This window comes from Canis lupus, chromosome 9 (genome assembly GCF_048164855.1).
Source record: "Canis lupus baileyi chromosome 9, mCanLup2.hap1, whole genome shotgun sequence".
In the NCBI taxonomy this organism is placed as follows: Eukaryota; Metazoa; Chordata; class Mammalia; order Carnivora; family Canidae; genus Canis; species Canis lupus.
The window spans coordinates 63,288,376-63,303,957 of record NC_132846.1 but is presented as its reverse complement, the minus strand read 5'-3'; the positions used below and the strand labels follow the sequence as shown (position 1 = coordinate 63,303,957).

The 15,582-nt window shown below is 43.8% G+C and overlaps 1 protein-coding gene across 6 annotated transcripts in view; it reads left to right on the top strand.

The window, feature by feature from the left end:
* The window catches only part of RPS6KA5 (ribosomal protein S6 kinase A5), a 171,402-nt gene that overhangs the window by 132,191 nt on the left and 23,629 nt on the right, over nucleotides 1–15,582 (top strand). For all 6 annotated transcript variants that reach the window (XM_072839685.1, XM_072839684.1, XM_072839686.1 and 3 more), the window contains one exon: nucleotides 12,908–13,058. In XM_072839685.1, the coding sequence (XP_072695786.1) occupies nucleotides 12,908–13,058 (151 nt within the window). The remainder of the gene's footprint in view (nucleotides 1–12,907; nucleotides 13,059–15,582) is intronic.

Sequence of the window (15,582 nt, the reverse complement as noted above, 5' to 3'; positions counted from 1 at the left end):
AAGATGGTGGAGAACTTGGTAAGACCAGTGAATTCCATGAGCATGGGCCCACTGCTACATTTCTTTTGCTATGAAGAGAGTTCCTTGATTAGAAGCCATGCTGCATAGAATACGATGACAGTGCATAAAGCATTTCTTAAATCCACAGATGGTAGTTTTGGCAAAAGCACTGCATGCAGGGAAAGCAAATCCATGTCTATAGTAAGCATCTATTTCCAGTTAGAATGGAATATTGCCCCTTACATAATGGAAGCAGGCCCATGTAATCAACCTGTCACCATGTAACTGGCCGATCTCCCTGAGGATTGGTGCCATATTGGGCACTCAGTGTTGGTTTCTACCGCTCGTCGATTGGGCACTCAGCAGTAGCCATAGCCCTGTCAGTCGTGGTGAACAGAAGTCCAGGTTGCTAGGCCCACACTTAACATCTTTCCCTAGCACCACAGCCACTTTGGTCATGGCCCACTGCGTGATAATAAGGTTGGACTGGACTAACTGGTATCTATAGAAGAGATCATCCTATTCTATAAGAGATTATTAAAATCCTCCCTGCTGAGGTTACCCTTTGGTGAGCATCCACATGGAACACAAATATCTCCACCTTTTTCTCCTCGTTCAAAGAGTTCTATCCTTATACCTCTTACTCAAATATCTTTGGCAACCAAACTTGCTTGTCACCAGTATTCTAATCTTCCGAGTCCTTGACCATCCAGCCAAACCATTGGCCGCTGCCCATCAGTCATTAAAATATTGCATATCTGGCCATTTCTCCTTCCAAGCAAAATGAACATCCAAATCCTGTCTGCTGGGAAGATTTCCCTTCACCATGTCCTTTAAGGGATGTGCCAGAAGGTTGCTGTCCTGCTTCAGCTGTCCCCTTGTGGGTAGTGCCTGCAGATGATGTGGAATGATCTGTAAACAAGGCCTGAGTCTTCTCTTCCTCTGTCACCCATCATAGGGAACAACCCATGAAGCCATAGATAAAGGCTAGGAGACAGAAGTGGGCATCTGGGTTGCTTTTTCATGTAACTCTCTGGTGCCTTCGTGACCTACTCAGGCACCATGTGATGATGGAGTGCTGCTGACAGATAATAGCCATGGGTATCTCAGGTTTCATGGAATTTGGGAACCCATAGTTAAGTGTCTAGTCTCTGTTTAGGCCCAAGAGCAGACCAAGAGCTGTTTCTTAAAAGGAGAGTAGTTATCTGCAGAACATAACACGGTTTTGCTCCAAAATCCTAAGGGTTTATACTGTAAATCACCACTAGGGGCCTGCCAGAGGTTCCAGAAGCATCCCTATTTACCACTGACATGTCAGGCACTATGGAATCTGCTGGAACATAGATCCAAGTGGCAGAGCAGCTTGGACAGCAGCCTGGACCTGTTGCAGAGCTTTCTCTTGTTCTGGGCCCCATTCAACAGCGTCTTCTCGGTCACTTGATAAACAGGCTGGAGTCATACTCCCAAATGAGGAATGTATGACCTCCAAAATCCAAAGATCATTCCTCTTTTTAGTTGTAGGTGGGGTCAGATGCAACAAATTATTCTTCACTTTGGAAATAGTATCCCATACCCCTGGAGCCCTAGACATCTCTCACCTAGAAGGTCCCTGATTTTTAGTTAGATTTATTTTCTACCCTCTGACCTACACATGTCTTCCCAGTCTAGAGTAGTTGCTGCTACTTGCTTACCAGGTCCAATCAGCATCAGGTCATCAGTATAAGAGATCAGTGCGATGAAGAAGAGAAAGACAATCAGGAGCTTCACAAAGTAATTTCTGACATTGGCCAGAGAGTTGAAATACCCCTGACAGAGGGCATAAGAGTACATTGCTGGCCTTGGGAGCCGAAAGCAACTCCTTTCCATGGGCCTTACGGACAGTGGTGGAGAAAAAAGGCATGTGCCAGATGAATAGCTGTGTGCCAGGGTGGTGGTAATTTGTTCAAGCAATGAAACCGCATCTGGTATAGCACTGCTGTTGAAGTCCACACCTAGTTAAATTCATGGTACTCCAGTGTCCTCTCCAGATCCATCTGTCTTCTGTACAGGCCAATATGCAAGGGGTAGGTGGGAATCACCACTCCTACATCTTTCAAGTCTCTGATAGTGGCACTAACCAACCTCTGCAGTCCCCCAGGAACTTGATCTTACTTTTGGTTTGACTATTTCCCTAGGTGGAGGCAGTTCTAATGGGTTCCATTTTTGCCTTTCCCACTATTACTGTCTTCAGTCCATAGGTCAGGGAACCAGTATGAGGATTGTGCCAGCTGCTAAGTATGTCTCCTCCAATTATGCGTTCTGGAACTAGGGAGAAAACCACAGGTTGGAGTCAGGGTCCCACTGAAGCCACCATGAGATGGAGGTGAAACTCCATGGGTCACCTGACCTCCAGAAGCCCCTTTTCTGACTGGTGGGCCACATGATGTTTGGGACTCCTGGAATAAGTGTCCCTTTAGAGCCAGAATCCAGTAGTCCCCAGAAAATCTGGTTTCCTTTTCGTCAATGAACAGTTCCTCCAGTAAGAAGCCATAGTCCCCTTTGGGGAAGGCTGGGAGAAAGATTCACAGTATAAAATTTCAGGGTCCTTTAGTCAACCCACCTTCCCCTTCATTCAGGAGGTTCTGGGGTACGTAAACTGCCTCAAGGGTGGGAGTTGATGGCCAGTTTACTAAGGGAAGGCAGAGGAGATGACAAAGGGACACCAGCAACTTTTGGATGGTGGTTGTGTATGTTCCTTTCTTTGGTCATAGCAGTGATTTCACAGGTGTATACATCTTTCAGAACTTACAAAGCATGCACTTTGTATGTGGGAAGTTTATCCTATATTGGTTTTACTTTAATAAAACTTAAATTTTTCTAAACATACCTATTACAGGACAGATTAGGAAGGAAATAATTTCTCACTATTCCAGTTTATTTAACTCCAAAGTGATCAGTAATATTTCTTGTTAAAATCATAAAGTCATACCTGTCATCAAAATTTTTAAAAATATGACTTTGCTTATTTTAAATGGGCCTCTTAACAGTTTGAAAATGCCTCAGAATTATAGGAGACCTTGGTGATGGCCTTAAGAATTTGGGTCCCTTTGAAAGTTCATTCCTGTCATGGTGACAGGTGCGAAGGGGGCAGCCTTAACCTGGTGGTGTTCACTAGTGCCTCCTCGTACTGATTCCCCACTCTCTGATTCCACATCCCCAAGCATTCTCTTCTTACAGTTTTCCTTTCCTCCGTGGATCTGCCTGTAGGGAGGTAATATATTGCTGACTGGGACAACAGAAGTATTCTGCTGAACCAAGTGATGTTCAAATTTAAATTGCTTTTATTGCCTTTCGATCAGTCATTTGGCATTCTGGTTTTAGAAGGAGAAAGAGCCTGAATCAGCGTGCCTGAAATCTTAAAAGTTAGAACATATTTTCCAAGAACTTAAGTAGGATTCTTTCCCTTTAATCAATTAATCATCCATTTTATCAGGTTGTTAACAATTTTTTTTTAAAGCTTAGTGTTAACCTGTGATTTCATGGGGGTTTTTTTGTTGTTGTTACTGAAGTTTGTAATAGTATAATAATTCAGTTATCCTACACTACCTTTTCCTTTCTAGGTAATCATTCTGATTGTCTTTCCTGGTGTAAAGTCATTCATAGTCTGTTCTTTTAAAATTATGCACCATTTAATATATGTATATGTACAGTGGTATATTATTATTCAGCCATTAGAGAGGATGAGATTTTGGCCATTTGGGACAATGTGGTTGGACCTAGAGGTACTATGCTATGTGAAATAATTCAAACAAAGAAAGACAAATACTGTATAATTTCACTTATATGTAGAATCTAAAAAGCTAAACAAAGAAGCAAACAAACAAACAAACAAAAAGCAGAAACAGACCCATAAATACAAAAAACAAACTGATGGTTTGGGGTAGGGTATAGAACAGGCAAAAACAGATGAAGGGAATTGGGAGATACAGGCTTCCAGTGATGGAATGAGTGAGTCTTGGGGATAAGAGGTACAGCACGGGGAATATGGTCAGTGGTGCAGGAATAGTGTGTGGTGACCTGTAGCCACACTTGTGATGAGCAGAACATAACATACAGACTGGCGGAATTACTGTCCTGCACACCTGAAACTCATTGTGCCAACTCTACTTCAATTAAAAAAAAACCAAAAAAAAAAAAACCATACATTTAAAAAGTGAAAGAAAAGGTACCATTCTGATAAATGTATTATTATATTGTCCTTTGTCTTAATTAGCGAAGGGCTCTTTTCACCGTTGAATTCTTCCGTTCCTTCATTTTTGTGATCTTCCCTGAATGCCACATACTTCCCAGAGCTTTGACCTGGGGAGCTCCAAAATAACATCTTGCCCGATGCTGTTGTTCATAGGTCGCCTACAACCAGAACAAGAATGTTTTTCTGGTAAATCAAATTTTAAAATATAATAAGAATTGAGAAGGAGAGGAAGATTTTCTCTGTGCTATGAGACTCCTTCAGCAGGTGCGGGCAGTCCTCTCCCTTCTGTGGGAGTGCCGGCATTGCACGGGTGGCACATAGTGTAAGGCATTTTCAGGGGAGCCCTTTCCATGACTGAACACCTTCAGGTGTATAAAATCATGCCCCCTTGACATCATCTGAAATCTGCTTCCTCTAAGCTCTGCATGGCAACCCTTGTCCCATCCTCTAAAGAACACAGACCGGTTCCGTTGTTTCTTGCAGACGTTGACAGGGATTTGCGGATCGTTTTATCTAAGGTAAAGCTTTTGTTAGCTTTTCCGAGTCTCTGTCTTCTTTTTGTTTCACTTATGCAGCATGTGCTTTTCTTACTTGTGTGTCTCCCACTAGCTTTTACTCCCTGTCTGCGTAGAACTTCTCTTGGGCCCTGGGTTATGGCTGCGTGGGGAGGTGACCCCACCCCCCAAGGTCTCTATCAGTTCTTCTGGCCGCCCCTTGTCCTTCCTGGGGCTTTGCAGTCCATGACAGTTGACTACCGTGTCCTCACCTGAGAGTCAGTTTGTAGGGGTTCTGTTTGCAGTCCTTCATTGTCTCTAACGGGGTTGTTTCTTTGACTTTGAAATGTAGAAAATATTTGCCATGAGATGTTCATTTGGCATTTCACAGCCCACCAGTAAAATATGCTTCATTGATGTGTCTCACTGTACTGTCGTAAGCATGATACTGTATAAACTCAGGTCTCTACATTATCAAAATGATAATCATATTTGCTGGACATTTTAGGTCAGGGTAACGTTCGTACAACTACAATCGGTAGGCCACATCCATTCTGCTTCCTGTTTTTGGGTGGCCTGTGAGCTAAGAATGGTCTTTATAGTCCATCTTACATTCTTAAGTGGTTGAAAAAGTCAAAAGATGAACAATATTTTATGACATGTGTATATGATATGAAATTTGAGTTTCACTGTCTGCCAGTAAAATTTTATTAGGACACAGCCACATGCCTGCATTGGGGTATCATCTCCGGCTGCTTTTGGGGCCACCGCAGCAGAGGTGAATTGCTGCCCTGGAGACTACATAGCTTACAAAGCCGAAAATATTTATCGTCTGGCCTTATATTCGTTATTCTTTATCCATTGCTAAGTAACAAACTGCCTCAAAACTCAACGGCTTAAAACAACACACATGAACTATCTCAGAGTCTCTGTGTGTGAGGAAGCTGGGCACAGCTTAGCTAAACCCTCTACTTCCAGGTCACTCACAGGCTGCAATCAGAGTGGCCAGGCTGTAGTTCTTTCAAGGCTCATCTGGGAAAAGACTTACTTCCATCCTGGGAGAGGTTATGGACGTGGCCTTCTGCATTTATAACTCCTTTCTGGAGGAATCTTACTGTTCCTTATATACTTGTGGTTTGCTATGATGGCCTCCCCACTACGGCCTCATCCTTTTGGATGATAAGTTTGGCTCTGTGTTCTAGCTCTTTGCTCTAACTCTGGCTCTTTTCTGTTTAGCAGTCTATTTGAAATTCTTTGCATCTCATTCTGCTGTTGACTCAGTACTGCCTTTGCTTACTGTCATGTGCAGCGTCTTGGCCCAGGGAACCCCCAAGGTGTGGTTCTCCAGCCTCTCCCATCCCATTCATCTCGCCCATTTTTAAGGAAAGGTTCTCTGACAGAGATAGTGAAGTGAGTGAAGTAAAAGCCTTAAGAGCATCATCTGGGTCACAGAGAAAAAGCAGAAAGGAAGAGGGGCAGGGATGAGGTGTGCCAAAAACCATAGCCCGTGTAGTGGGGTCCCAGCTTTTGCCCAAACCGCACCTACCCTGCAATTAAGACACATTCAGGCATGGCTGATAAAGTGGCCTAGTATACCCACTGGGTGGATGAGAGTGCAAGGCTCCTGCCCAGGCAGAGCAGCTCAGTTCTCAGAGGGCTTAGCCCTTGGGGGGAGGTAGGGGGCAAGTCTGTGTCCTATCCAGGGAGAAAATGCTAAACATTGAAAAGAAAAGAAACCTCTTTTACCAAAATCTTTACAAGCTCCTGCACACATCTTGACTTCCCCGAGCCTCACAAGGAATAAAAGAAATGCCCTCTCTTGTGCACCAGAAGCCATGGCAGGAGTGAGCACCCTTCAGGTGGCTTGTGGGGCATAAGAAGGCAAGGGAATGCTGAGAGGTGATAAGGAGGAAGAGTATCTATAGCTCACATAGGACGTGCCCTGGGGGCCTTGGGGATTACCGGTTGAGAGTGAGTGGAGTTACAGATTTTGCAGGAGTAGTAAAGAATCTCATTTGATTATTCTCACTGGTGATGTCCAGGGAAATACACGGTGGGTCAAGGAAGAATGCAGTAACAGCCAAAGGGGAGCCTTCCCTCTGGGCAGCCAGTGTGTCAGAGCCGCCACGCTCCTGTGCACCAGCCCCACTGAGGGCCCGGCTCATCAGGGCGCAGCTCTGCACCAGTTTCTGGGCTGAGAAGTCACATCCACCGCTTCCTGGAAGCCTCACAACCTGGAAAACAGATAGCTCTGTGTGCTTGCTTTATGGATGAAGAAACCGAGCTTATCCTCCTCAGGACTCAGAGCCACTGGGAGCTGGGACTGGGGTCACGTACAAAGTGACTCCTGAAAAGTTGCTTCGTGCTCTCCCGTGGCTCACACCTGATTCTGTGCTGCTGGGTTTTTTCCCTAGTGAGGTGGATGTTTACTGCAGGTAAGGGGTTGGGAAGTACTGGCCTGCAGACAACTGGGGGACTGATTCCATTCATCTCTGGAATATGTGCTGAGTTATTTTTACCTCCTAAGGCAGAAGAGAAATCCACAGGCAGAGTTCTTGTTCTAAGAAGGCTTCCACACTGTTTGGGGAAATATGGAATAAATATGACAATTCATGATACCAGGGAGTTTTGATAGATATTTGAGTGGTAAGATGAATGCCACGGAAGTGCAAAGGCAGCGTGGACCCCTGGGGACTGGGAGTGTCAAGGAAGCAGTCACTCAGGATGGAGAGACCCCCATGGGCCAGGCCAGGAGGACCGACAGGCTTTTGGAGGCTGAAGGATGCCTTGCAGATGGTGGGAAATAGCCACAGGATCCTGTTCTCGGGAGGCTCAAGACTTGCTGGCCTCCTAGCCCTGCTTGTGTGCTGTTCTCCATGAGCCTGTGATCTTGTAAATTAAGTTCATTTTATTGCTCCTATTCTAAAAGCAATGTTCACTATAGTGTGAGATGTGCAGGTAGTGTAAAATGCGCATGATAACACCCACAGACAAACACTGCTGATATTTTTATATATTTCCTTTTAGCCTTTTATATCCATATGACATTGTACTCATACTAGACATACAATTTCCTATTTTCCAGTTTTCGCTTAAAGTTATACGCATTCCCAATTACAGGCTCTCTGTAAACGACATTTTGCAAGGACTGTATAACATGCCATTGAACAGATATACCAGAGTCTTCTTAACTATTCAGAGTAAGTGAAGTTGGCTGAAAACTCCCACCTCAGGCAGGCATATGAGCAATCCTGTAATTCTGGGATGAAATGGGAGCCAGGAAGTGAAAATTAACAATATTAAGTCACGAAATAGGAACTTTGGAGGACAAATAGAAATAAACAACCAAAGAGAAAACATGCTATCTGCAAAAAATGTTATCTGCAGGCGTCTGTTGCAACTGAGGAAGAAAGATTCTGAGTGAGCAAGATATCATGAATAAAAAACAATCAGACATTTATTCATTCAAGAAGTATTTGTTGAGGGTTGGCTGTGTGCTAAGCAATGCTCTAGGCCCTGGAGGGGGGAGGGGCAGCAGTGAACAAAATTGCTTTTTAAAAAAAAAATCCAAAAAATTTAAATTAAAATTTAAAAAGGAATCCCTTACATTTTAGTTGGGAGAAATAAGTAATTGGCAAATAAATATATAATAGCCTTTAAATTCCATGAAGAAACAAGAAAGGAAAGGGACGAAGAGGTTGGGTATTTCATCAGGATGGTTAGAGAAAGCTGCGCTGATACAGTGACACCTGAACAGAGACTTTAGTAGAGGGACAGGTGAGCATTACCCATTGTTCTAACAACATTGTTGAGACAGCTCCTTAGAGTTATGCATTAGTGAACATATGAAACATGTGAAATTTCATAGGCTCATTGTTTCCACCTCATTATGAAAATGTTACATCTATTAGAGTGCATACCCACCTGCCTGCTGCTGCCGTGATCCTACTGTGACTGTTTTACTATCCCTGCTTGCTCTGTGTCTACCCATCCATTCATCTTGCTTCCCGTCATAGTTTTAACTTTTAGTCTTGGTGTTTGCACCCTTTAATCTATACATTCTTAAGCTAATCAGTTGTGAATTTCTTTTACCACATTCAGAAACTCAGCAGTCATGCATAGAAATGTTATGTTCATTTTTATATTATAGATGTCAGTGTTATTTAATTTTTCCTTTTTCATGTAATTCCTCAATCCATTTGGAGTTTATTTTGGGTGGTGTTATAAGTCAAGGGTCTTATTTTGTTATTTCCCAAATAGCTGGTTTCCTCAACACGTTTGTCAAACAGTTTGGCATTTCCTATGTTGGCTGGTCCCCTTTCAAAAACAGTACAAGTTTGTGGATGTGCCTAGATATTTTTCCTAGTCTCTTTTCATTTGATTTGGCTGTTGATTTGTTTTGCTAGCACCTCAGTTTTACAATTTTGTTTTGTAACATTTTTTAACATGTAGTTAGACAAAACCTTCCCAGTTACTTTATTTTCTAAAATCTTCTTAGCTGGGTTATTTGCTTATTCTTGCAAAAAAAAAAAAAAAATTAAAATCATCTTATGTTCTAAAATACCTGCTTAAAATTTTAATTTGTATATATATTTCTTGCTTTTTTGAAAGGAATCTTGCCTCACCTTTAAAACAGATAATAATAGCTGCCTTTTGAGAGGATTGGTGTATGGATTAAATGCTAACAAACACAAGAAATGTTTACCATGATATATCAGCCTGTTTTGATGTTACAGAGAGCTCTAACATTTATTTGGGCCCTACCCCATTGCAGTTCACTTCTAGAGTTTCCCAGGTTCCCTTTGAAGCTTAAAAAAAAAAAAAAGCTCTGGGCTGCTATGAATTCTGAAATCAAGGACATTTGAAGAGGTGAAGTGACAGCAACACCCGAGAAAGTCTCCCTGCCCTTGTTGCAGGACGTTCCTGCACAGTCATGGTCAGACTAGACAGGCATGGATGGGCCTCCTCTCCCCGCATCCTCCCTCCACAGGATCTGCATTGTTCGGGCCTTCAGATCGGCCTTCGCTGTCACAGGTCACGGGGCTGGAATCCGGCACCAGGCTTCCTTCGCTTTCTAAGGCACAGGTCAGGAAACAGCATGTCAGCATGACAGCATCAAACCTATCTTCCTCCGCGATCCTTCCAGTCACCTCGGCCTGGCTTCCCAGCCCACAGACGACACACTCAGCCGTGAGAGAGGAGACCACGTGGGTGGCTGTAAACACCCCAGCCTGGGAAGCTCAGCACAGAAACTGTGTCTTAAAAGTCCCCTGTGCACCATTTCGAAGCGCTCTTCCAACCTCACCCCCCGCCAACCCAAGGACATCCTTGGGGTAAGAGAGAACACCCAGAAGCTTGTGTTCTCGGAGTTTTAAATAGTCCTGTCCGCTCACACCTCTCAGGGGTAACTTCGCAATGACCAGGCCCGGCTGTCCCTCACACTTCCCTCGGCCCTGTATGGTTTGAAGGAAACAGTAGGAGAGCAAGGTAGCTCCGAGAGCATCTTCCCTTGGAGAAAACACTTGAGCCTGCCGGGGAGCTTTCTCCTCACCACCCCACCTCCATTTCTGGTCGTCGTCCTGGCCCTCCGGGTCTCGGCAGGATCAGGCCTCAGAGCGTCTGCACGCACCGAGGACACCCTGTGCCATTCTGTTCGGGAAGCTTTCCTGGGGCGGGATCTCCGCAGGCTGGCTGGCTGCTCCTGGGGCCGTGGCCAGCGATTCTTCGTGTTCCCTCGTCAGCCCTGTTCTCAGAAATCCCTTCACCTTCCCTCCCCGTGTCTTCTGATGCGAGCCCCGCCGGCCGCGTCCCAATCGAAAACTCCTCTTCCGGCGCGGGGCGTGTGCCCCACCCCTTGGTGGCCCACCGATGCCGCGTGTGTGCCCAGGCCGCCGCCCCTCGTTGCACACGGGGCCTCCTGCTCCTCTCCCCAGTCTGGCACCTCACGGGCCACCCCCGTTTTCAGGTGTTCCCTCTTCTCTCCCTGTGCCTCCGCCTGTGGATGACCCGCCTTGGCCGAGATGACCGGCCGCGGCTCTCCGTGGCGCCTGGCGCCGAGCCGACCTCCCGCACCTGCCATCGCCTCGGGTAGGACGGACGGACGTGGGAATCGGGACCTCGGGACGGCGGCTCGAGGGCTTGTTCCCAGACCCCGAGGCAGCAGACGTGACCGTCAGCAGCAGCGTGTCTAGTGCCCGATCCTGGCTGCAGAAAGCACATGAAAGGTGGAGAAGGTGGGAGTCTGTGCCCCTTTTTCCCTCAGAAGCAGGGCTGCGGGGTCTCTCTCACACCCGCCGTGCCTCAGCTGAGGAGAGACCATCTGTGACGCTGGACGCGCTGCCGAGCAGTGAGCAGTGGGTGGATACTGAGGAACCAAAAAGATCAAAGCACGCTGCTCTTCCCTTGTTCTGCCAACATTTTCTCAGAGTCCAGGGGTGGAAGTGCAAGAAGTAGGATCAGGTCTGACACAAACAACACTGCTGGAATCTTCGGTCACAGATCACTGCTCATTTCCCTGATGCTCAGTGGCGGCTCCAGGGAGGGAGTGTATACAGTTGGCAGCACCAGGTCAAGCATTTGCTACGTCCCAGGTGCAGGGCCGAGCCTGCCCTTCGTGCTTTCACTCACACAGGCGCCCTAATACCCGTTTAGGTTGAGGAGACCGCAGTATAAAGACGTTAATGAACTCTCCGAGGCACACAGCCAGGGTTTGAATTCGGTCCGGCTCCGGAGTCCGTGTTCTTTTTTTTTTTTTTTTTTTTTTTTTTTTTTTTAAATGTCTTTTTTCTAAGCTCATTCTTTTTTTTATTTATTTTTGATAGTCACAGAGAGAGAGAGAGAGAGAGAGAGGCAGAGACACAGGCAGAGGGAGAAGCAGGCTCCATGCACCGGGAGCCCGACGTGGGATTCGATCCCGGGTCTCCAGGATCGCGCCCTGGGCCAAAGGCAGGCGCCAAACCGCTGCGCCACCCAGGGATCCCCGGAGTCCGTGTTCTTACCAACGACGCCGTCTCTTACAAATGTGTTATCGGGTTTTGTTCCATAACAGTTATTAATATATTAGTGTGCACCAGGGAATCGTTTTGCAAATCCAAATAAAGGAAGAACCATTTATCTCCATGTATACCATGTTATGCTTTTTTTTTTTTTCTTTAAAGATTTTACTTATTTATTCATGAGAGACACAGAGAGAGAGAGGCAGACACACAGGCAGAGGGAGAAGCAGGCCCCATACAGGGAGCCTGACGTGGGACTCGATCCCGGGTCTCCAGCATCACGCCGCAGGCTGAAGGCGGCGCTAAACCGCTGAGCCACCCGGGTTGCCCCACGTTACGCTTCTTAATTTCCACCTGTCCCCTTCGTTACTCTTTCTCACTATTGATCTGCCTTTTAACAGGGGCCAAGGTACATTTGGTTGGATTGATTACTTTCATGCCCTTAGGATAAATTCAAACATTTCATCGAGACACTGGGTTATCTTAATTTTTTACCTGCCATAATAAATAGTAGACAATATCTTTGAGTTCCCTATAGGGCTTGCCTGCCTGCTTTATAGGAGCAGATAATGAAGCAGGTGCTTTCACTCCATGAAAAGCCCCAGGTCCGGTGCTCGTGTTAAGATATTAGGAGTGGAGCCATGTCCAGGCGGCTCTGACTCTCCCTGCCTCGGCCTGCCGTCCCTCCCCATTCCTGCTGGGCCCGCTGTTCACTGGCTCACAGCGGGGAGAAGAGAGGCCAGTATGGTTGCAATTGCTTTTATGCAAATCTGAGTGCTGGATTGACTTCCCTGAGTTCATTAGGAGTTGTTTCCATTGGGGAATCTTCCATCAATTTTAGTATATGTGCTGCCGAAGCGAGCACGGAATCTTCCATCAGAATCGAGTCCATAGATGGGAAGTCTAATCTGTCCTGAGCCTTCACATTCTTTTTTTCCAGTTAAATATTTGGGGTGGTGGCTTCCCATTAGGGGTGACTTATACTGAAAAATGATGCAACGCTTTGTTTCTGCTTATTTAAGTTTCAGAAATTTGATTTCATGGTATCTTGCTTTAAATACCCTTGCTCCATTTTTCACTTCTAGTTCAATTTCAAAGTGTGTTGCATGATACTTGTTTTATTAAGAATACTGTCACTATAACTTCATCCTCTGGTTGTTTTAATAGCAAGTTTTATCTGCCTACAGGAGAATATTAAAAAGTGAGCCTCCATATCCTCAAGAAATGAGTGCTTTAGCTAAAGACCTAATTCAGCATCTTTTGATGAAAGATCCCAAAAAAAGATTGGGATGTGGTCCACGTGATGCGGATGAAATCAAAGAACATCTCTTTTTTCAGGTGAAATGTATTGAACAGATGGTTTTGTATGCCCTGCTATTTGGGGGCTTGACATTCTTGGTGAAATGAGTGAACATGGTCCCTTTTGGAAATCTTTGCTCCCTATTTTCACATACATTGCACCTTTTTTTTTTTTTTTAAGTGACAGGGACCCTGGAGGAATCCAAGGATCAGAATTCTACTGGGAGATGCCTAAAAGTGTGTTTCTCCCTAAATGAAGTGAGAATAGGGAGGACCATAATCGCATTAAGTCTTCCATATGCTTATTGGTTCCAGTTTTCAGTATTGGTTTCTATTTACAATCTTGAAATTCAGGCATATGGTCCGAAGAGGCTTTTATTTTTTACTCTGTTCATGAGCCATTTCCACCAATGTATTCCACCTTTTAGAAAGTGATTTCATTTTTTTCTTCTTTTCTCTGGAGTGATCTCAGACAATTAAAAATCTACCTTTTTCTCAGTAGCATATCTGCAACATAGAGTTATTTTTTTTTTTTGGCATATTCTGAAAAAGCCTAATGAGACCATTTCACAGAGCACCAATACATCTGCTCAATTTAGTAACAACAACAACAACAAAAAAAACCCTCCAAAATTTGAGAAATTTGAGATTAATTGGGGGGTGGGAGAAGTCAAGTTGTCTGACTTGACTAGTTATTTTAGTCTACGTGGCCAGCTTGGGACGCCATGACTTTAGTTTTTAAAACCCTGAACTTACAAGCTTTATTTATTTATTTATTTATTTATTTATTTATTTATTTATTTATTGAGAGGGAGGGAGCCTGTGCAAGCAGGGGATGAGGTGAAGAGGGGCAGAGGGAGAGAATCCTAAGCAGGCTCTATGCTCAGCACAGAACCCAGCTGGGGTCTCCATCTCAGGGCCCTGTGATCATGACCCAAGTTGAAGAGTCAGATGCTTAACCAACTGAGCCACCCAGGTGCCCCATGAACTTAACGACTTTTAAATAATTTCATCACCTCAACAAACATGACCTCTAAATATTTATGGTCTAAAGGGACCATCCAAGTTTTATTTTTATTCTGTAAACTGAGTTTTTACAGTATTGTCACCAAAACAAATGAACATATAACAAAACAAAGAAAAAGCTCTGCTGTAGAGTAACCTTTATGTTATCTATTGTTTTTACATCTAGAAAAACAAATAATGGTTGAAAATAAGAACTACCTCTCTATATTTCTATACTCAAAAAAAGAACATCAGTCTCTCGGTTGTAACCTGTTTAAAAATACATTACTGTGATCTTACAGATTCAGTAACAGAAATACATTTAGAATAAAATTAACTTGTCAGTGTATGCATTTCATAAATTAGCATGGCCTACAAAGATTAATATTTGTACAAACTATTTCAAATATGTTGTTGAGAAATCTGGCTCAAAATTTAACAATAAAAAAAAATTTAACAATAAGGTAAAATTCAAGAAAGTACTCAAGCAAAATATCTCAATCATGTTTTCCTAGGGTCCTATTCTCCATGACTCCTTCTATTTGTAAATATTACAGTATGTCTTTCATATGAGAGAAATTTCTCTTTTCTATAGCTTGGAATAGTAATTTTAGGCTATTTAATTGCCTTGTTTTTTAAACAACAAGGACACTTTAGGAAAAACCAGAATCCAACTTGTAAAGACCTAAATGGAGAGGAGGTGGAGAGGAGCATAATAGCATTCAATCTTTTACACACCAAACGTTCTCCTGCTAACAACATATTTCTTTAAATGACCCCTTTACTCTAATAGTTTCTCTTAATGTGTGTATAAATAGCCAAGCACAAATCATATGCTTGTAATGGAAAACATTACAGCCACCCAGAGGACAGAACACTAACTAGAAAAAATCAAGAGACTGACCCTTCCACTAGCTAATGTTTAAGTAAAAAGGTTATCTCTTGCTTCTGGGCTTCAGTTTCCATCTAGATCAAGTAAAGGAGATGAGCTAAATGATCTCTAAAGCCCACTCTAAGCTAGAAAAAATAAAAAAAGTGAAGACCTGTAATCTAGTGATTTTTTTTTCTACATTGCCTCCACAAGAGGGCATAATAAAAACATTTTATGTTGGTTGATTAAACTTAACGACTGTCATCAACCGTCTCTGAAATCGAAATGTGTCTTACAGTGGATATCATAACCATTCCAGCTGGTAATGCCTTTTCTTCCTAAATGGTACATAAAATAATGGTGTATCTCACTATCAGTGATGACATTTTAGATTTGAGGAAGTATGTTAATAGGATAGCTGTAGAATTCAATTCAATAAGTCTTGTCTGAGGTGGTTTTAAGTGACAGAAGGAGCATAAGTTAAATAGAGCACAGAATTGAATTTGAGTACTCTAAAACATAGCACATAGCAGTTTATCAGGCAGTGAGTGTCTGGCATGAGGGAAGAGGGGACCTGGATTATCCTATGGGGGAGAGAAGGAGCAGTATTTAAAAAGCTAGAATACTAGTTAAATGAGAAACAGATGATTACATTAGTATGATAGTACCATTTTCACTTAGAGACCT